Consider the following 23,334-nt stretch of genomic DNA (forward strand, 5'->3'; position numbering starts at 1 on the left):
AAAAGACAGAATCTGAAGTCAAAAAGGTTCCCCTCTTTCTACTGCCATCATACCAAAGAGCATGCACAAAATTGACAAGAGCAAGTAACTGCATGGATAATGCCTTGAATATTTGGGGTAAAGTCCAAACTGGTTATGTATCTGGTACAATGGAAGCATGCTTCCCCAACACCACAAAAAGGAAAAAGGAGAGAGTAAGAGATGAGGTGTCCTTGGACAACGATTTACCAGATAGTCAGAGTTGGATTGAGAAAGGTTCATAAGGGTTTAACCATATGAGGAAAGCCAAAACATTCCTTAAGATCCCAGTATCATGACAAATAGACATAGGAAGAAGTATGCAAAGCAACCGGAAATTCATCAGAGATGGAAGCACCTTCCTATGCCTACGTGACTAGATACAGGTGTTAGCCCTGTGTTGTCTGAAATGGATTGGGTTGGGTATTTGAACCTGATGAAACAGTGATAAGTGAGATTCTCATTAGCAAAAAGCAAACTTTTATTCAACCAGCAGCAAGAAAACTCAAAACACACAATTCTCCTATTCTTCATTATTATGTCACTTGACTCTTGTCTTAAACTGCCATTGAATTTGATAGGGAAGCCAGACCATTTCCTTGGGAGAATTTCCCTTAATTTCTATTGTAGATAAGTTAGAGGACAATTAAAGTGTCTGACAGATGGGATCTCTACTTGTAAAGTTACTTTTAGACACTTTTAAATATCACTGTGTATATCTGATTGACCGTCAAAAGGCCACAGTTACAAGAAAAATAAGTCTTTCTGAATGAGAACTTATTATTCCTCATTGACTGTAATATCTCAACACATTTATTCAGTGCTTACTATATATGAAGAAATTAAGATTTTCCTAACAAAGGAAAAAGTAGTTTATTTTTCTTTAAACCAAGAATTCAAAGCCATGCTCCAGAAGAGAAGCAGGTCTCTTTGAGCTACTTAGTAAAACAGAGAGAAAACAAAAAACACATTAATTTTACTACTGTGATGACAAGTCATTTTACAAAATACAGTGTTAATGTTGGAGAGAATACTCTTCTTATTATTTCCCAATCTAAATTAAAGGTAATTACATAGAAAGGATAAAAAATTTCACAGGGCAAGATTTTACTGCCAGGGAGATTTTTGCAATAGATGTTCACAACGCTCGTGATTTGGTTCTGAAGCTTGGCTGTCAGTAAGTCACCAAATCTGCCCTACAATGAAGAACTAGTTCCTTCTGCCAGTAAGAATTTAACTGACACCTGCCTACAATATGATCTTTAACAGTCAAAAACAGCTAAAGGTTACAACTTATCACTGAGACTATGTGCTTCTCTATAAACACTTGGGACTAAATTATTGAACTTTTTATTACAGAGATGGAATATGTTTAAAAGAAATTTACCAACATACATATAAAACTAATATGTTTTTGAGAAATGTTTCTCTAAGTACTTATAAGGGCTATAATTCTTGTTGTGTACCTTTTAAAAACAAGGAAAAAAAAACCTTTAAGCACATGTGGATCATAACGAGGAATGTGTCAGAGAGAACAACATCAGACATGGATTCGATCCTCCCCGGCCCTTATGCGGCCTTCAGTTTCTTCATGTATGAAATGAAGCATGTTAGATTGGGACAGTGTTTTGAAGGGCTGGATTCATACTACCAGAGGTGTTCTGGATGACTAAGTGATACTCAAACAAGACATTTTGCGATACTAAAAACAGATGGAGAGACAGTCCCTTTAGTTCTCTTCCATTTCTTGATCGTTACAAGAAAAATGTCTCAGGCTGGCCCTATCCTGTTTTTATCTCCAAACACCTGCTATTCTCTCCTTTTTGAAAAAGAAGGAGCAGGAGATCAGCTCAGAGCTTTCTGCAGCGGACAAGTCTATAGCTAGAGTTTAAAATTGTCAGTTGATGTTACCTTTAACTCTCTCTGTTGGGAACAATATTTTTTTCATCCACTTATGATAGGGACTTATATCAAGGCTTCTTTTCAAATTTAAGTAAGTAATAGTAGAGGTGGCACATGAATGACTAAAGTTTGGGGATACCAGACTAGAAACCTCCAGCTACTGGTGAGTGCAGATAAATCCCTAAACTCAGAAAGTCAGGTGGGAGGGTCAGTGCTGATCCCCTGGCTGGGGTGGGTGTTTCATCCTCCAAACAAGGAAACCTAATTTTACTTCTCTTGGATTATAGGATTATGTTTCTGACAGTAGAATTTTGCCCATTTTATGTTCTCCTAATCTGGAAAGCTAATACCGAGTAGCCCTATTTGACTGGAAGTTCTGTAGCTCCTTGAACTGAAATCGTCCTGCCTTATTGCTTCTTCAACTGCCTGTCATGTAGGGGAACTGGTAGAAAAAGCCTACTTCATCTGCAGCTGCCAGAATAAAAGGTAACATGCCGATGTGTATTTTTCACATTTTCCCTCAAAAAAGAAGAATAAGAAACATATGTTGATTTCTTCCTTGTGAACTTCACTTATCACAGGAAAATATCATGATTTTGGATCACATTTCCATAGCAGCAATCAGACTACTAAAATTCACAAATAAAGATCTGCTTGGGTGCATGCAGCCGGTAAAAATTTCTGCAAATATTGAAAGTAGCGGCTCACACAACTTACTTCCGAGCTCTATTTTCATTTTGTTGAAATAAAAAAGACAAAACAAAAGAAAAGAAACTGTAAAATATTCTGGAACAAAATAACACAGTGTTGTGTTCAATACTGCACAAGGGGCTCGATTCATTAGCTGGAAGATCCTGTTGAGATTCCGTAGGATTTGTGAATGTGGATCAAAGAGAAATACCATTCAATTATGGTATCATCTTTCTTCATTGTTACTATACTTCCCCACCTGCAAGAAAGCTCACTGCTTCCTCCAGGACTAGAGTTCAGAAGGAAGAACTTGTATAAAGTCATCCTGGCCTCTTTGTTACAAGACGTTCCAAGAACCATTCTTGCCTAATATGAATGTGATAGGATTAAAAGGACAATATTCTAAACAATAAGGTTTAGGGTTTTTTTTTTTCTGGAGAGGGCACATATTTTCTGAGTTGGGGCTACTTAAAAGCCTGGTTTTCTGAAAGGGGGGTCATCTAACACTCTGTTATAGAAATTCTGTTGATTGGATTTCAACAAGCTCATGTTGATGTATGGGTGTACAGCTGAGATAAAAAAAAATGATAAACTTTAAAGTTAAAACTGATAGCAGAAAAAGTGTTATAAGTTATAGAAACAGGATGCTTCATGGCACTAAGTGATGATCCACAAAAGTCAGATAGGTGATTTAAAGGAGGACCCACGACTGGAAAGCCAGGCGTCCATCAGAGGCTGCAGAGGTTATGCGTCAAGGAGAGAATCCATGAGGCTCAGAAAGGAGAAGGGAGGTAGAAGGGAGGCTGGTAGAAGGAGAGAGCCCCTTTAAATAGGAGAGGCCAGGAGAAATGAATTTGTACATTTCTTTCTCCTCAGGTAGCAAGGTCCAGCTTCCCCAGTGCTGACAGACAGGCTCAAGGTCTCACTGTGTCTGAACAGGGGACACAAAGCCCTCAGGAATTGAGCCCTGTGCACCCTCCTTGATGGTGTCACTCACTATGTGTGATGAAAGGTCACTGTGCACGATGAGGATAATCCAGCCCAAGCCCGCAGGTATATTGATACTCAGTTGTGCTTTTTCTCAGAGTGCTAAGTACCCTCCCACCTCAAAGGACACCCATTGATCCCAAGAGTAATTTGTGAAACAATGTAGAACAGTCCTGAGTTGCTTGAAGGGCCTCTACTTCAGAAGCACACATTGTTACCGAAGAGACAGAATGAGAAGTCTGAAAGCAAAGATTCACACGTGACTGCCTGTTACTCCAGCTGAAAGCAGCTTGCTGACAGTCCCTTGTTCCCCACACACTGACACCCAGATTGCTTAGGAGCAGTTCTGAAACTCAGTTTCCCCAAAGATGTTTTTCCCCAAATTTTTACACTTTATACATTTTTTTCTTTGATTTTTCAAACCTACAGCCAAGTTGAAAAGGTTATAGTAAACGCCCCTAAGTTGTCCTCCAAGTTTTTAAATGGGAATGTATTCAGAACTTCAGAGCTCTATGACAGGGCGTAAACATGTATGCATGGCCGCAGAACTATATCACACACACTGCCACAGCATTACTTTCAGTGTCTTTGCTGTTGTTACATGAAAATGTAACATCAAAGGCAAATCACATTTCATTTTTTATTTAATAGGTGCTTACACTGACTGAAAGGGACTCAAATACGATCTAGAGGAAATGGCACGTGTGCCACTCGACGTCTGGACTGACCACTAACTCGCTTCTACTTCATCTCGTGCCCTTCCCTCCTGTGGATGCCGCTCCTGCTCACACACGAAGGTAAGTTTTCTCTCTCAGATACTCGAACTAGGTTAGTATTCAAACACGGGGAGTACAAAGAATGATTTCTTTGGAGTAGATCATGTAGCCTTTCGTAAGAGTGTTGGGATTATTCTGTTGTACGGTTTTGGGGGGCAGCAATGAACCCTCTCTCAGGAGCCTTTGCCAAATGGCCCTGGAAGAGGAGGCCTATCCTAGGACAGGAGGGCCTGATGAGAGCAGAGGTGAGGGCTCCCGACTCTCAGAGGACTGGCTCTCTTAGGTTTAAACTTGAAGGGATCAAGATGTGGAGGCAGGTCCTGTGAAGTGGTGGATCTTGGCTGCACAGGTGGCTGTGAGCTTCAGGGAGCAAGTTCCCTTGGTGAACCAGGTCTAATACAATGTTACCGTCTGTGCTTTTCTCTTTTACTCGTTTCCAGACTTTGAAAGAGGATTATCTTAGAATCTTAGCCTTATCTTTTCCTTATAATGGGGTAAAAAGCACAGTTTTGTGACAAGTCACAGAGCTAAAAGAGAAAGGATATCACTTTGGTGCTGGTGGCAGCAGGAGACACCACGAAGGAACAGCTATAAGTAGCTGCTCTACCGTGTGTGCAGAGGGCCCCTCTATTTTAGAACTCAGAGTGCTTGGGTTTCATTTTCACTGAGGAGGGGAGCAAGTCCTAAAGAAGTACATGTGTGTCCATACTATAGACACATTCCACCTATTTAAAAAGGGCAGTTGGATGGATGGGGGGAAGGGTAAGATAAATGCTTAGAGATTTCCCACAGATGTTAGTGTCATCTATTAATTACATTTGAGTTACAGAATCCAGTATGTATTTTTATTAATACTCCAGCCTCAGAGCTCTCTTATCTGCTGTGCTAATTGGCTCTAAGAAGACACAGCTCACTGTATAATCAAGATATCTAGTATCTACACACCTTTCCATGACTACCCTGCTAGGGGGCATAAGGAAAGCCTCTCCTCTGACCCGCAAGTGTGACGTCGCTGCTCTTCTCCACACGGAAACAGCATTAAGTTAAGAATGAGGCGGCCTGGTGTCATAAGTGGCACCCACATGAATGTACTTACGGTAAGGATGCTGCCAGCCTGGGGGAGAAAGACCTGGGGTTTTCAAACGATCACTGAAACTTACTAGATAGAGACTTGTACTTTAAAAGTCTATGATAGTTTTATGGCATAACAATGAAATGGCATGCAGGACTTATATTAAATAATGGTGGCCTTGATAAAGTCAGAATAATGATAAAAGAGAACAATGTCTATAGGAACTATAAAATCTACAATGAACATGTAGCATATAAGTCCCCCCAAGTCGTGATTTAAAGCTAATTTAAAAATTCGAGTATTAAATCAAGCATATATACTACCTTCATAAAGATGTTTGGCAGAATGTTTAAAAAAGCCCAGACAGATCATAAAATGTTAAATTTTTCTCAAGAATTCACAGTACACCTTAGAACAAACTCAATGAATAAATAAGTTAAATTAAGAAATACAAGTTTAACTGAAATTATTGCTTGTATAAGGAGAGAAACTGAGAAGATATTTTAATGACTATGTTAAATGACTATTCTTCCAATCAATGATTTTTAATCATAAAAGGAACTGACAATTTTTCTCAGGATTTCATTTATGGAATTATTAAATTGCCACATAATGTCTTCTGGGAACAAAATAACAATGTTTTCTTTTTCCCTCCTGCATGAAATAACCAACTAGGAGAATTAAAATCCAGATATATAAAAGTAGGATGAAAATGGAAAAAGGTACTTACTGATGAATAGCCTGCAAGAATTTTCGCTGATGTTTTCTAACTTTTGCATGATCTATCTTTTTGACCAGCTTTGTATTTTTGTAAATTAGCCATGTTTCCCTGAGTACATTGGCAGCTGCATTTTTCACCTGTGAAGAAAACAAATAAAAAAAAAGCAGTTGATAAATTCCAGAGCAGAATCTTTCACAACTTGGTTAGGGATCCCAGTCTTCAGCCCAGGGGTCAGGGTGAGCGCTAGCTCTGCTGAGTAACTATTTCTGAAAAACTTGTTTCAGGTCAGTGCCCAAAGCACCTACATCTGTCCAGCCACAACAACTGAATTAAAATATCAGGGGGCTAATAATCTCTTTGAAGTCTCCTTGTATTGCCATTGTTCTCTCCATGGTCTTCATTTCCCTGGAGAAAGGCCAAATGCAGGAAGGCCAAGGTCATCCCTGTCCTTTGCAAGCTGGCTCAGTGCTTCTGGCCGGGCGCCGCAGGAAGAACATGTTGCCACCGCTGAGTGTACCAGCAGACCCAGTCCTTGAGCCTACTGGCGTGACTCAGCAAATTGTACACTTATGAGCGCTCTTTAATGAATTGATGGAAAGTCTGTGTTGTCACAATTTTGTTGGTAATTTAAGCACGGTGTATTTCACGTGGCTGGGAGAAATGTAAAAGATCAAAGCATGAGCATATAGTAACACTGGCCTACTGCAGCTGATGGCAGGTGTGAATACTCCCCAGGGATTTGCAATCATTTGCTTTCTTGATTAACATTTTCAAAAATTCCTGGATGCTGATAAGGCCCAGCCAAGGTCAGACATGTCTTCCTTTTCCACACTGTGGGATAAGGAATGTGACCCAGAGCTTTCTCTGTAACTTCTTGTTAAAGACTTACTCTAGGTAGTTTATCCTTTTAATTTTTTTGAGTGGTGGATAAAGGATGTTTCACAAAGCACATTGAAGGTTAGTGGTGAACCAGGTAGAGGAAAACTTTTTAAGAAAGGCAATGAGCCGAGCTTGAGAAGCAGGGTCTAAGTTCTTAACTTCGGACAACCCAAGTCGGTCAAGGAGACGAGCAAACCTCGTAGGCCTTCAATTTTCTCTTCTCTAATGTGAGAAAGTTACAGAGAATTATTATTAAAGTCCTCTTTGGCTCTTAGATTCACCATAAGGAACAGCCTTAGAATTATATTTAAACTAAGGGCCCCGGTATGTGTGTTTTTTCAATTTAGCAAAGAAAGTATCCGGTTTGGTGGCTGATGGTGATTTTTTTCCTCATGATGCTGAAATGTTTTCTCTGTGAGTGAAATTACATTGCTAGAATCCATTTTAAGAAAATGACTCATTTCTTAAAACCGCTTCTGGGAGTGATTGGCTTTGTCATGCACTTCCTCTGGATATTCATCAGTTCTGCACGGAGAGCATTCTCCAACCCACAGAGAAATGACAGAAACCTGAGCACTGGAAGTGCACAGCAGTGACATGGCCACCATCCTCTGTGAGGTTAAAGGGGTTCCGGTGAATTCTTGGTGCTTCCTTCACATGGGGACACATTTGTCTTCCTCACAGACGCTGGAGTTTCCATCTGACGCTACGTCCTTTTCAAAGATAAGGAGATGGATGCAGCGTGAGTTGCTGCAGCTTGAAGACCTTGCTTTTAAAGGGAGAGAAGCAGGCGATGGCTGGCCAGCAGCACTGGCTGGGGTAGGCTAGGCCCTTCCCACCGGGAAGGAGAAGGGCCAGCGCATGCAGGTCTCAACTCTAGCAGCTAGATTTCCCAGGAAGTCCAGCGAGGGCCCAGGGGCTGTCCCTCCTGAGTTTATCAGCCCAAGACACAAGGGAGGAACCCAGAACCCAGACTGGCCAGGAAGCTAGAAGAAGGGGGCTAAACTGATGGGACCAAAACCGATCAGTTGAGCATAACGATTTTTGGCATAGAACACAGCAATTCCTTTTGGTTTGGATTCCCAACTACAGAGAGCAAATGCCAAATTACTAAGTTAAAGCCTATAGACATTTTAAAAGGTGAGTCCCTGCTTGTCCTCAATGTATTTGAAATTATTGTTTCTTTTGGGGACGGTGGAATGCCTGAAGGGGAGTAGGAACCTCAATTTCAGAAGTCAGTGGGAGGGGCAATGTCCCCCAGGCCTTCCACTGCAGGAGCTGTATTCACAAAGACGCCCTCATTTCAGGTGATGGGCTAAAAATGAAGATGATTCCTCATCTGAAAATGAAATCCCTACAGCTGCTTTTAAAAACTGTGAAATAGATATGTTTATGTTGAAACACCCTCTACTTCCCTAATTGGTCTTCAAACACAGGAATAAAAGTTGTAAAGCATCATATTTAACTGCTACTTTTCAAAATGGCAGCCACAAAACAATATGACCAAGAGCTGAACACCTTGCCCTCTGCCTGATGTTTCTGAAAGCAGGTCTCTTAATCCCTCTTAGGGTTGAAAGGGAACAGAGACCAGTGGGAAGACAGGGTGGAAAGCACCGTAGTGTTGTATGGGTTTGAACAATAGGAAGTTGTCACATGACAGGGATATATGTAAACTTACAGGAAAAACCGGGAGATGAGTTGGTCTGTGCATTAGGGACCACTTAGATGAAAGGAGAGTCGATGTGGAAGGAAAGTTTCCTTTGTCATGTGCAGTTAAGGGCCCTGCCAAATGGTCCTGGAACCGTGTAACCCTGGAGCTCCCATCCTCCCCTTCCCAGGGCCCTTGCACACACAGAGGGCAGGGGTCATGTCACTTACCTGTGTCTGCCTAGCTCAGTCCTTTGGGCATAGGTGGTGCTCAGTCAATGTGGATGGTGTTAAAGTTGGCACCACAGTGTATATAATTTGCATCATAAAGACTTCTAATCATGAACCACAGATATAGTTATCAATCAAAGGACCCTCTTGAAAAGAAGGGTGTACAGGTTAGAGAAGAGACCTAGAATCTAAATGGGCCAGTGCATTTCCATTTACTAATTCAAGTTTATTAAATCTCTACTGCATGCTAAATACCACAGTAGTGGGTATGAGGGATCACAATATCCCTCAAAAATTTAGTAGCTGTGATAATTCTAGTGCCAATTACTGGGCCAACACCACTATGAAATACAACTTACTTCCTATACTTCAAAGAAATAAGAGGAAAGTAAGAAATAATAAGGAAAGTGAAGGGAAGGTTCTTTCTTAAGAGGACCCATTTCTACATACACACATAGGGAAAAAGGAAAATAATATTTGCTCTGTCTCATCAACACTCAACTCTTATCAGAAAAATGTTGAAAGGCGTATTAGTAATCAGGTATTTTGAGAAAACAAAGGCCCTAAAAGCAGTAATACCATTAGAATACTATTAGAACCAAGCACCATGTAAAAGCTACATGGAATAACTCCCCTGGAATTTCTGTTCACTTGTTAGGAGGCACGTAGGACACAAAATTACATTAACTGCATAATAGTGTTCTTATTATGGATCTTATTGAGGATTCTTTGCAGGATTGGAAACACCCACAGTGGACATTAATATGTATAATTATCTTTCAGGGTACATCTAGCTACTTTAAAGATGAGGGCTGGGCTCTCAGAATTGCTTGTTTTCAAGTTACTTCCCAAAATGAAAGTATTCAGAGGGCCACAGCCCAAGATTTCTTCTTGGTTCAGACCTAAATGAATAATAATAATAATAGTAATAATAATAATAATAAAGGATAATAGCATGGTAAACACATTGGCTCTGTAAATCTGTTAAATAGCTGGCCTTGCCCTACTAAGCCCAGTGACAAGTTACTGCTGTTATGTTTTCATTTTGAAATCATTAGATTATTCTGGGTGCATGTACCTACTGGCCATTTTTAAACTGCAGAGTGTCACATACACTTTCTGAATTATATAGAACGATCTCCCTAATAATGCTAGTGCACAGGGGAAAGTTATGTTTCTTCCTAGAAGAATAATCTGTATTTTAACATTCAAATTGCTTTCTCTTCAGCATCATATTCTGATTTCAGAAGGTCTGCGATCATTACCCTGTTGACCACCAGAAAAAAATAATTTCTTCTATGTAGTGTTTCTCTAGCAATAAACAAGCACCCTTAAATCTGTATTTTTTATCTTTCATCTTAGTAACTCTGTGTGGTTTTAAGTCCTTGTTTACTCTTGGTTATTCCTCAGAGCTCACTCATGAATGATCATTCAGTATTTTAGAGATTAAAATTATAAATGGGCCCATTTAGAAATTCCATAAATAACCAAATGGAATCAAGTTCCAAGTAAATGACACTCATTAAGTTGATGACTTGGTATAAAATAACGCAGAGAGAACTATAAGGGGCTATTATTTTCACATATTGTACTTATTATCATAATGGAATGGGTATCATAAACCAGAAATTTATGTTTGATTCTAATGCCATTTCAACATTTGTACCTGTACTTTGTGACCCTTTGCCTATGAAAATGGACCTGTCAGCAGGCCTGCTGGTGTGTCTTTTCAGACCTGGAACAAACGCTGGTCCTAAGAAATACTGCAGAGTAGCTACGCTGTAAAGAAGCAGTAATGAGATAATAGAATTAACAAAGCATCATAAGCTTTGTGGAGAATGCGAATTTTGAAAACAGAATAGTACTTACAGAAAAAGCTCTCTACAAACAGTAGACTGTTCAGTGTGACTCATAACGCAACATTAGGGAATTTAAAGTATACAAGAACTTAAAACAGCTCTAAAATCAGAAAATTTGATCAGTTTGGGGAAATAAGTCCCATTCATTAAAAAAGAAATAGTCATTTAGATTCTGGATCCTCTAAATGGGCCCTGGATCAGGTTTTAGAGGGCACATGTGCAAAAAAACAAGTACATTTTTCTGCTAAGCAGAGTAAGACAGATCTTTAATCTGATTTCCTAAAGGAACAGCATGATACAAACTCTAAATTCTCTGAGTCCTGCAGTGTGATAGGATTATTTCAGCTTTTTATCCTCAGCGGTTAACACAGAACTCTGGCTATATTAGGTTACACAGTGAACTTTTGTTAAATTTATTATTCCCAGGAAGGAGATTACAATAAATTCGGGATATTCAAGGAATATCTTTGAAGAGGAATTGCCTCAGTCTCCAAAACCTTGCTTGGGGAGTAACAAGCTAAGGCCGTGTCTCACTGTGCGTGATTTTGTCCTCTGAGGGGGCATTTGGCAGGACCTAGATGCATTTTCAATTGTCACAAGTGGGAACAAGTATAGCTGGCATCTGGTGAGCAGAGGCCAAGGGTCCTACAATGTGTAGGAAAGTCTTGCATAACACAGAACCTTCCAGTCCCCGTAGTCAACAGTGTGGAGGTGGAGACCCTTGAACTAAACTATAAAACCAACCTGGAATGTCTCCCAAATGAAACCGGGAGACCTCTGTGAATCTCACAAAAATCTTCGTCAAAGATGGCAGGCATATAGCAATGTTATAGTGCAGTTTTTTGAATCAAAGCCTATTTCAAAAATTAGGATATAGAATATCAATATCCCATAGTAAGTTAAAAGAAATGGGTTATTTCCTTAAAATACAACTAAATACAGTTGATCCTTGAATAACATGGGTTTGAAATGTGCAGTTCCGCTTATACACTGAGTTTTTTCAATAAACACAGTATTTTCTCTCACTTTATTATAAGAATATAGTATATAATACATATTACATGAAAAATATGTGTTAATCAACTGTTTATGATATCTGTAAGGCTTCCCATTAACTGTAGACTATTAATTAGCAAAGTTTTGGGGGAGTTGAAAATTTTACACAGGTTGGTACCTCTAACCCCTGCATTATTCAAAGTCAACTGTACCTGCTTATGAAACATGGGGAAATATGTGAAAACATGCCAAATTGGTTTATTTATGATTCTGTCACTTTTATTATAACTGTTATAAAGATTTACATGCAGATATATGGACAATAAGCGGTTTCAAAGTTTTTCTCTGTCTCAATGTGGCATTAACTTAATTCTTGTGACATTTATAATGTATAATATTCGTGATAACATCACTTGGACTATACAGAGACTTTATGGGAGGGTTTTTAATATTTTACAACTTCTGACTTAAAAAAATTGTACAGAACTTACCCAAACAAGCATATGATGAAATACACAAAACATGTGCTTCAATTTGGGATTAGATGGGGAGACTGATAACTGATATAGGTGTACTTTCATTTATTACTGTATTTCTGAAACATGACCCTAACCCTCCCCTCCATTCAGTTCCTTATTTACTCTCTGTGTGCTTTTATATAACACTTAGATGTGTTTGGAGAATGAGTTCAGGAGTTGGAAGAATATGAGAGAAAACGGTGTAGATTAGAAGATATTCTAAAGTGGTAAATCCAGGCCTAAAACAGGAAATTTGCATTTGAGCAGCTTGGATTATCTAGACTGTATGTGAGCCTACTAACTTCGGTGAAGTCTTGCAATAGTGTCTGATAAGTAAGACTTTGAAATTAGCAAGGCAAATGGAATTCATATTTGCATCTTGTAAATATTAACCATAAAAAAAATACGGGCATTAAAGCAAATGACCTATTAGGAAGTATTTACCAAATCAAACATGATTACTTTTATACATACAATCAAAATCAAAAGTGAATAAAAACACAAAATTAAAACTCTATCCATAAAAGAATCAATAGAGATTTCAAGCAGAGTTACCAAATGACAATGTATTTTATTACTTCCTTGTTAGCCTGATAGGCTCATACTTGAGGTGTGGTTGTATAGCAAGGTGACTGCTATACAATATATTTTAGTCATTTATGTCCTTGGTACTTTGGTGTCTCAGTGACTATCAACAGAGTCTACAATTTGGTGCGATTGGTCTATTTCCGCTTTGAGATAATGACTTTGAGCAAGTTACCTCATGTCTCAGGGTCTGGACTTCCACGTTTGTAAAATGGGCATAATACCAGCACATCCCCCATACACAAGTTCACACAGGTGACCCTTAGAGCAGCGGCTGGCACAGACCAGGTGTTCTGTTGGGATGCTATACCATCTTCAACATGCCTTGGATAATCTTAAAATCATGAAAAGGGCCTGTCTTTGCCCCTGTCTTGGAACACTGAAAGTACGTGGTGGATTCATATTTGTCTTTGGAACAGTGACAGCTCACAGAAGCTCAGTGAAACATTGTTGAATCACCTCCCCCCAATTTCTGTCTTAGAGTGACAGTGTGTTCCTTCCTGTTTCTCCAATCCTGGTGTCTTCTGGTTACTGCAAACTTGAATGTTAAGCATGTCTATTTGGATTTATATGTTTTATTTCTATTCTTGAGTAAATACCAAGGTTGCCCAATTCTTTCCTAACTGACCTAAAGTTAGGAAGATTCTCAAAATGTGAAAAAATGGAGTTGATTCTAAGAATGCATTTACTTTAACCCATGATATTTTAGCTATAGAGGTCAGAATAAAAACCTTATTGCTCAACGTGATCAAAAAGCACAATAATATGCCCTGTGAAGACACAGAGGTGGTGACTTACTCTTTTAGTCAGCTGAGTATCCATCATGAAGTTGTGCACATGTTTTTCTGCTTTGGTAAGTTCTAGCTTCCTTGCCACAACAGCTACCACCAGGGCTGTACAACCAGCACCCTGAATACCAGGAGAGACGAGAACCCCAAAGAGTTATTATTTTTGGTGTCAGCTTTGTTGAAAAATGTTTTGCACCACAGTATCACTGTAGTATTCAGTGTCTTCCATAAATAAATGTGTACAGAAAAGATATGCTCAACATATACACAAGCAACGTGCTTTTAGATGGGGATTAAAGAACTAAAGCATGGCATTTGAATCAAACACATTTTAATCACAAGAAATAGACAGTAAAAAATCAACTTGTTGACTCTTCAAAGATTGATTAAAAAATGGAGCAAATCAATTGCATACCTAGAGCAGGAACGAGTAAATAATGAATGAGTAAATTAGCACAAATGCTTATTGTAGAAATAAGAATTATTCTCTAAAAAATAATATTCCATAATTTTCTCTAACGGTAAGAACAGAAGGTCTTTAGGTCAAACAACTGTGATATACCAGGAATGAAAAGAGATGCATTATCGTGACATATGTACTATTTCAAACTGTTCCACATGCATAACAGAAAGAATCACAGAGAGATCACAGTGATCTGAACCCAGACAACAGAGATATATATGAGAAGATAAGGGATAACCATCCTATGAAGAAAGGCATGAGCTACCTTTAGTTTGAAAAAAATCAACAGTGGTCCTTATTGAACCTTTGTGTGGCACCCCATATCTTATAATCCTCCTGCTCTGTGATCGAGGTGTACCCATTTCAAGTGGTGAGGGGTGGGGATTCTTGGTGGAAAGGCCAGTGATTACGTAGAGGGCAGCAGGCAAGGCTGGGCCACCTATGGGAGAACCGAGGCAGGGTCATGCCACCGCAGCCAACCTACTGTTAGGGCGGGAGCCTGTGAAAGGGAAGTCCAGCCACCCAGACAGAATCCCAACCCTGAGTGGACCACAGAGAGTAAGATGGACAAGTTGTCTCAGTGGACAGATGACAGCGGATGACAGGTTCAGGCAGGAGCTCACTGAAGAGGGGCATAAACAGTACGATGTTAACAATACTTGTGGTTCTTTCAACAAACTTGAGTCTTCTTAAACTACCTTTTAGTAGCATCCCCTCTGTTAGCCTGAACAGTAGAGCACACACCAGACTCTCCAAGAAAGCCTTAAGTTCCCATGAGGTAACCTGATTTTCCTCATTACCAGTAGGTCTAAAAATCATTAATTACAATAGCAATTCTACACCTCAAAAACAGGGTGGTCTACATCTGAAGTACTTAATATTGATGAATGGTGGTTACTTATGGCATATCCATACTACAGTATGGCTATATTAAAATTTCCTAATACTTAAAAATGAATACTGCTTAAATAGGCAAGTTAGAAAATTATATACATAATTTGCAACTAATTTATTTTGTTAAAAAGGATCCACATTTAGAAAGAGAAAAGAAAACATCTCTTAGTGGCTGGAACATCAGTAACTTACTTTGTTCTTTGTGTTTTTCTGTTACAGTCCACATTTTCTACAATTAATACACATTACTTTAAAAATTATACATTTAAAACATGACAACAATGACTAAAGTAAGATTCATGAAGAATCTATTTGAATTAACAAAAGTAATTTAGCCATTTGGTTACATACCAAAGTAGGAATTTTTGTGCTTAATGAATGAACTGTTAGAATAAATCTGGCAGGAGGGGCAAGATGAGGAGAGAAAAAAATACACCTGCCCTGTATTGCCACACTTGATAATTATGATCATGGAGACATGTCCTCATTAATAAGCCAATATAATTTAACATAATATTCCCAGAGGCCTTGAATATTTCCTTCCATCTAGCTCTTTGAAGAAATCAGTATCCACAGAAATGATATGACAGAGTAAATTATTATTCAGTTATGACCTTGATTAGCACTGATACTATTTCCCACCCTTTACCTCATCTCACATACCTTTATCAATATTTAGGACCACATATTCTCATGGTCATTGCCATATCCATGATAAAATACTAAGCACTGTGCTTTAAAACAAATTCAATTTGTTCTATATGATAAAATCTTAAAGTTTTTGAATATTTATAAATTCAGAAATATGGCTAATTACCAAAATGAATCAACACTGTTAGTTTTTTAGAATTGGTGCAACTTTTAAATCAGTAGTTCTTAACCTGTACTGTAAATAGGATCACTTGGAGAATTTATGAAAAATTCAATGCTGAGAGACTGTGTCCAATCAATTAATCTCCCAGGATAAAACCCAGGCTTCGGAATTTTAAAAATATATCTATATAATTTAAACATAGAGTCACTGCTATAAATGAAGGATATGGAAAGAACATGATGAACTCCATGAACTACTTTATATTTTAAACGAGAAAGTTAAAGCTTCTTATCCAAGTCATTTTGATGACTTATGAACACATTCAGGAAATGATAAACAAGGAAAGTAAGGGCAGAGGATAGAGAGTACAGGGTCAGAAATGTCTGAGCTGTGTAATGGTTATCCTAAAATTGTATGTGGTATGCAGACAATGGAAGCAAGGTAATTTTAAAGCTGGATACCAAAAAAGGAAAAAAATGGCCTTTGGCCAGTGTTAACCTGATACTAAAACCAAATACATTGCCAAAAAAAGAAAATTACAATATCCCTAATGAATACAGATGCAAATACAAACAGCCTCTTCAGAATATTAGCAAAATACCCAAATTCAACAATATATTAAAAGGATCATATACCACTATCAAGTGGGATTTATTCCAGGGATGCAAAGATGGTTCAATATCTGCAAATCAATCAACATGACATACCACATTAACAAAATGAAGGGGGATAAAAATAAGATGATCATTTCAACAGATGCTAAAAGGTATTCAACACCCACTTATGATACCTCTCAACAAATGGGTTCCTGGCACTTTTATTCAACACCGTACTGAAAGTCCTGGCCACAGTAATCAAACATGAAATAAAAAGCATCCAAATTAGTAAGGAAGAAGTAAAACTATCACTATTTGCAGATAACATCATAGTATACACACAAAACCCTAAAGACTCCAACAAAAACTATTGGAACTAATAACTGGATTCAGCAAAGTTGCAAGATACAAAATTAATATACAGAAACATGTTGCATTCCTGTCTACTAACAATGAACTAGCAGAAAGAGAAACCAGGAAAACAATTCCACTTCCAATTGCATCAAAAAGAATAAAATTCCTAGGAATAAACCTAACCAAGTTGGTGAAAGTCTTGTACTCTGAAAACTGTAAGACACTCATGAAAGAAACTGAAGAAGATATCAATAAATGGAAATCTATCCGGCGCTCATGGATAGGAAAAATTAATATTGTCAAAATGGTCATCCTGCTCAAAGCAATTTATAGACTCAATGCAATCCTTATCAAAATACCAATAGCACTTTTCAATGAACTAGAGCAAATAATCCTAAAATTTATATGGAACCACAAAGAACCCAAATAGCCAAAGCAATCTTGAGAAAGAAGAACAAAGCTGGGGGTATCACCCTCTCAGACTTCAAGCTATACTACAAAGCCACAGTAATCAAAGCAGTATGGTACTGGCAGAAGAACAGACCCACAGATCAATGGAATAGAACAGAAAGCCCAGATATAAACCCACACATATATGGTCAATTATTATATGATAAAGGAGGCTAGAGTATTATATGGGAAAAAGACAGTCTCTTCAATAAATGGTGTTGGGAAAACTGTACAGATACATACAAAAGAGTGAAATGGATCATTGTCATACACAAAGTAAACTCAAAATGGATTAGAGACCTAAATATAAGACTTGAAACCATACAGCCCCTAGGAGAAAACATAGGCAGGAATCTCTTGAACATCAGTATTGATAATGTGTTTATGGGTATCTCCCCAGGCAAGAAACAAAAGCAAAAATAATAAGGGGGACATCAAACTAAAAAGCTTCTATACAGCAAAGGAAACCATCAACAAAATGAAAAGAAAACCTATAATATGGGAGAAGATATTTTCAAATGACATATCCAATGAGGGGTTGATATCCAAAATATATAAAGAACTCATAAAACTCAGTATCAAGAAAACAAATGATCTGATTAAAAAATGGGCCGAGGACTTGAATAGACACTTTTCCAAAAGAAGACAGATGGCCAACAGCACGTGAAAGGATGCTCTGCATTGCTAATCATTAGGGAAATTTAAATTGAAACCACAATGAGATATCACCTCATACCAGTTAGAATGGCTAGTATCAAAAACACAAGAAATATAGGTGAGGATATGGAGACAAAGGACCCTCCTATACTGTTGTTGGAAATGTAAACTGGTACAGCCACTGTGGAAAACAGCATGGAGATTCCTCAAAAAATCAAAAACAGAATCACCATGTCACCCGATTAATTTCACTTCTGGGAATTTATCCAAATAAAACAAAATCACCAATTGAAAAAGATATATATGCTCCTATGTTTATTGGGCATTATTTACAAAAGCCAAGATAGGGAAGCAACCTGTGTCCGCTGATAGATGAATGGATAAAGAATGCATAACTTCATTCTTCATAAAAAGAAGTCTTAACGATTTGTGACATGGATAGATCTAGAGGGTATTACGCTAAGTGATGTAAGCCAGGCAGAGAAGGACAAACACCGTATGATTTCACTTGTCTGTGGAATCTAAACACAAAACAAATGAACAAAATAGATTCATAAACACAGAGCACAAACTGGTGGCTGCCAGGGCTTGTGGGAGGAGGGATGGGCAAAATAGACAGAGGGATTAAGAGGTGCAAACTTCCAATTAAAAAATAAAAACTCATATGGATGGAAGTACAGCATAAGGAATATAGTCAAGACTATTCTAACAACTTTGTAAGGTGACTTTACTTATCATGGTGAACATTTTAGCACATATATGCCTGTTGAGTTGTTGTACACCTGACATTAATATTGTATGCCGAGTACACTTCAATGGAAAATGCCTTTGGAAGCATCTACACCTGTTGTGTTTATTTTCAAACATTTTCTACAAAATCTAAATCCTCTTGGTACAGTGATGAGGGGCTAACTGGAATCAGTGGCCACTCTCAATAGCCATCGGTACCTACCCACTGTATGATTGTGTTTGTTTGATAAGCACAGGATCACCTGTTGCATGTTGCTCCGAGGTGCTCCTCCATTGGTGGGTTAGGGAAGATTCAAGGGCAGTGACGGTCCCTGAATAAGCAGAGTGTAAACATCTGAGGGGCTTCTACCGGAGAGAGATTGTTATGAGCGGCAACCGGCACTGTAAGTTGAACATTGTTCTCCCCTGGCATGTGGCCAGTGCTGAAGTCCCTCTGGAAAGAAATCAAAATCCTAACAGGAGTGGAAAATCACTGGCGTTAAGAGCCCCTGGACGGCAATTTTTATTTGTGTTTACTCTTGAGCTGTCTTTCTTCCAGCCGCTGGCCCATTTCTTGCTGAATGTTCTCTAGCTCATCAAAAGTCTTGTACATTAAAACGTGTGCCTTTGTTGCAAAGTGGAGAAACTAGTGAATCTGACAAGTCAGTAATTAATCCAACCATTTCCTACATCCCTCATTCTGTTCTCCTAATAGCACCCTTTAAATCGGACCTCAAAAGCCACTTAGAAACCTCATCCTGATTGAATACAGGTAAGAACTGAAAGGCTTTGTTAGTCTTAATTAGGGAAACCATAAATTTATATGTTCCCATGTTCTTAATAAATCAGAAGAGGATTCTATATGTATAGAATGAGGATTCAACAGAGTAACTTTTATTTTATCTTTTAAATTTTACAGAGATGCGAAAGGAAGCTGGCTCACCTCCCAAAGCTCTCTAGGTTCAAGGTAAATAAATTCCTGCCAACATTAATGGTTATAATTTTGATGTTTTTGTCCACTCAAATTCTGTTTCATAAAATGAGTAAGAATGAAGGTAAATATGCTTTTACAACATTCCCTCCAAGCTTATAATCATCACAGTGGATGTAGAAACAGTTGGGACTAGCATATGCTATTACTCTCTGCAATTAAGACCCCTGGATGCCTTTAATAAGATGAGTCATATTCCTTTCACCAAAGTCAGAAAACGTATCTTGGTTACTTTTCTCCCACTTCATTTCTGTTATTAGGGAAAAGCTAATAAGCAAATCACTACCCTGCCATTTCAAGGTGCTCAGGTACCTAAACACTAAATGAAGAAACCACAGTGTGTTTATGAAGCCAATATATTAAAAGCAAAGGTTAAGGTTCTCCTGGGTTGGCTTATCTTCTTTCCTTCTAACAAATTAGATGTTGCAAAGGACAGAGGAGGGATAGAGAGGGGTCTTGCCCTTAGAAAAGATAAATAATTATTACTTCAAGTTACCCTAGGCCAGATTACAGTGAAGAGACAAAGAACGATCATAAAGGAAGCTAAGGCTGAATCCCAACACCTGGAAAGTCTCCAATGCTGCCAAGTTAAAATGCAGTGCTTTCCTCCACCGTAACCTTCTCTATTACAGCACAGAAATTATAAGCTATGTTGGTCCCTAAAATGGAAAAGTAGCTCATTTTCTCCCAAGATCGCTTTATCACATAATGTTTGAAAAGTTCAAAGTGACATGTTTTTACTTTAGATCACCTAGTATGCTGATCCTACAAATACTTCCAAGAATCATGTTGACAAACCACTTAGGGATTGAGCTTTAATAACTTAAGAATGCAAGCCTTTAGAAAAGGGGAATTCCTTCTTATAAAAGGTTTCTACCAAAGATTCGACATTAGTAATAAAAAGTATGTATATTTTGAAATTCCAGAATATTCAACCACCACAGAGAATGACTGATTTAAAAACACATGCTCATGGTCAAAATATCCCAGTGTTAAATGAGTTACCCACATATGGGTCTTCTAATAGCTCCAAAAAGGTCAAACTTCAATCTAATGGCCAATTTATTAGACTATCAAAATACAGTTACTTTGAAAAAAATCATGCTTTCCTTAAATACACCCAAATTAATACAACAGCTACAAGATTGATTAACTTTCATTTTAAAATATCAGCCTGTCCTCCAAATGGAAGGTAAAATGAGTATTTGAAAGCCTGGCCCATTTTTCTGTCCCTGGGGTTGACCTGACTCAGTCATAGAACAATGAATACATTTTATTCATAGAACAATGAATACATTTTACTGCACTTGCCTGACAAATAATTAATCTTTCACAAAAAATATATAAAAGAAAACACCCAACTTTATTATATTATATCTCACTGGGGCTTTGCAAGATCTCCTTAGGTCATGAAAGTAAACTATGTTCAAGGTAATTTTGAAGGCAAACGCCCTAGCTCACTCTGAGTTTCTTCAAATACAGGTTTGATATTTGCTGACAAGGGTCAGTTCAAATGTCCTCACCCTACAGACCAGAGGAGGGGGTGGGGGTGGGTTTTGAGCACAGTGGTAAAACCTTTGCTTGTTCGGCTCATTCATGGGCTTTGGAGGCTGGAGAGAAGAAAGTGCTGCATAGAACTGGTCACCAACCATGAGTCATCTCTGGGTTTAAATCTGCTCATTAGCAACGTTGCCAACGTGAGCGCACGGACCTTAGAGATGGGAGGGCAGCTCGGCCAACAGAAAGTGCTGACAGTTCAGAAAGATGAGGTGGCATTGGGGACTCACCCGGTGAGAAGCCAGAAAGTGAAAACCTCCAGCTCTCCTTGCCTGGGCCTAGCAGAAAGCAGCCATCCTATTTCTTAAGAAATTTTCCTGAGGAGAAGTGAAGGCACAAGCGGGGAATTTAGCTTTATGGCTGAAAACGCCCATCCTCCCCTCCTGCTGCTCTGCACAAAACAGAAACTATTGTAAGAATTTAAAGATACACTATCCTTACTAGGCTTTTATTTGATGAGATTCAGTGAACACACCAGAAAGAGCCAAAAAGTAAATGAAAAGTAGAAACCACTTCAAAACTATTATTTCCTATTGAACACCTGCTGTCAAATTGTATAAGACACATAAGAGGATCTGGGGTGTTTTGTTTTGCTGTCCTGCTCACTCACACGTGCAACACCAAGGTCTGGCTTTAGGACTGATTTCTCAGATTTCTATGTCCGCTGATGGGGGAAAATCCTCAAATGGAAAGACAGTAGCAGGAAAACAATCAGACCTTAGGTGTAGCGCTCTTAAAAGCCACTCATTCCCTTTATAAGCTCTGGCTAAGTTACGGCTGTGCTTTGGGTCACCCTCTGACTGAGTTAACAGTGTTCTGTTTCTACTCTTCAGGATGAAAAACACTGAATTCTGATTGACTTGCCCTGTGACCTTAAATCAAGACACCTCAACACCGGGTACATTTGATGCTGACAGGATTATTACCAATTGTTCACATCCTAAAGTGGTGTGAAAAATTGACTTTTTGGTTGCCCTTCCCTGAGTAAAATATTAAAAATCAACTAGTGTGGTGATAGTTAAGTTTTTATGAACTGGAAAGCCTACATACATTGTTTTGTTCATTCGTAATTGCTAACAGGGTGGGAGGAGCCTGGGTCACACATGTCTGATGTGGCCCCACTTTGAAGACACCATGACACACTTTGTTAAGGTCTAGGGCTTTATGGATCACTGTGAGAGGACCTCCTATTGGAGTAACCTGTGTTCCTAGGAGTGGGCAGATATTATTCCATATTTAAAGATAATTATGCTAAAAAATTCTGTCATCCATACACTAAATAGTTAAAGGGCCAACAAGAGTTGCCACAATTTCACAGAAATAGAGAACAAAAGTATAAATGAATGGCTTTCATTCTAATACAAGACAAGAGATGCTCTTACAGATGAGGCTGTATTCTACTCTTGAAACAAATGTATATAGCTACACATTGAGGTATATATATATATAGGTTAGGGAAAATTAAAGCTTTGGGCATGTGTCATATCTGTACAAATAAGATAACTTTATAACAGAGTTGGAGATACTGAGAAACTAGCTGGTATTGATAAAAAGCTGAGACATCATGATCTAACAATACGGTTTGCCTACCACCTTCAACCAAAAGAATAAAGCCGTTTAAGAATTCCTCCCATTGGCTATCATCATATCCACAAAAATAAATCCACAGGTCCTTAGTACCTCCCCGAATAGAGGAAGGATAGAAGAATAAGGAGAAAGTAAATAACTATAATGTTTTTCTCTTCAAGGGCAATGAGTGACTTTGTCTATTAGGCAGTCCTATGATCTGTTTTTAAAATAATATCCAGGAGAGAGGGGCGAGATCATTGCCTCTTAATAAGCTGTAATACTAGGTAGGTCTTGGTAAAAAGGAAATTTCTACTTGATCTGTTTGATCTTCCACAATCCAAATTCTCCTTAAAGCATTCCAGTACCTAAGATCCAGTTATTCTCATATTTTCCTAATCATCTATGTATAGCATTGTAAGCACAACCTAAAAATTATAAGAAAAGCTTTGCATCCTTCTCTTAGATTCACAATTACATTTCAGGTGAGGAAAGGTTATTTTTTGATAAGGCCATTTGTTCTGGAAATATTCTGGAAAACTCTCTCTCCTCATTGTTGAACAATATATTTCTGCCCAGAGCCCTGCAGATTAA

The 23,334-nt window shown here is 38.4% G+C and overlaps 1 protein-coding gene and 1 long non-coding RNA gene across 10 annotated transcripts in view; one reads left to right on the plus strand and one right to left on the minus strand.

Annotated features, from left to right (window-relative positions):
- Positions 1-23,334, minus strand: part of KCNN2 (potassium calcium-activated channel subfamily N member 2) — a 338,557-nt gene that overhangs the window by 3,049 nt on the left and 312,174 nt on the right. For 6 of the 7 annotated variants that reach the window (XM_037020057.2, XM_073222173.1, XM_017653153.3 and 3 more), the window contains 2 exons: positions 13,680-13,790; positions 6,176-6,303 (listed from right to left, as the gene is read on the minus strand). In XM_037020057.2, the coding sequence (XP_036875952.1) occupies positions 6,176-6,303; positions 13,680-13,790 (239 nt within the window). The remainder of the gene's footprint in view (positions 1-6,175; positions 6,304-13,679; positions 13,791-23,334) is intronic. The other variant, XM_037020058.2, reaches the window with a different exon arrangement.
- Positions 6-22,310, plus strand: LOC118972707 (uncharacterized). 3 transcript variants are annotated; one of them, XR_012125332.1, is made up of 4 exons: positions 6-3,663; positions 4,249-4,394; positions 19,546-19,593; positions 22,008-22,310. It is a non-coding gene; the product is annotated as an uncharacterized lncRNA (long non-coding RNA). The 3 variants fall into 3 exon arrangements; XR_012125333.1 differs by having other exon boundaries at positions 6-2,406; positions 3,487-4,394; XR_012125331.1 differs by having other exon boundaries at positions 6-4,394.

The sequence above is a fragment of the Manis javanica genome, chromosome 14 (assembly GCF_040802235.1).
Source record: "Manis javanica isolate MJ-LG chromosome 14, MJ_LKY, whole genome shotgun sequence".
Lineage (NCBI taxonomy): Eukaryota > Metazoa > Chordata > Mammalia > Pholidota > Manidae > Manis > Manis javanica.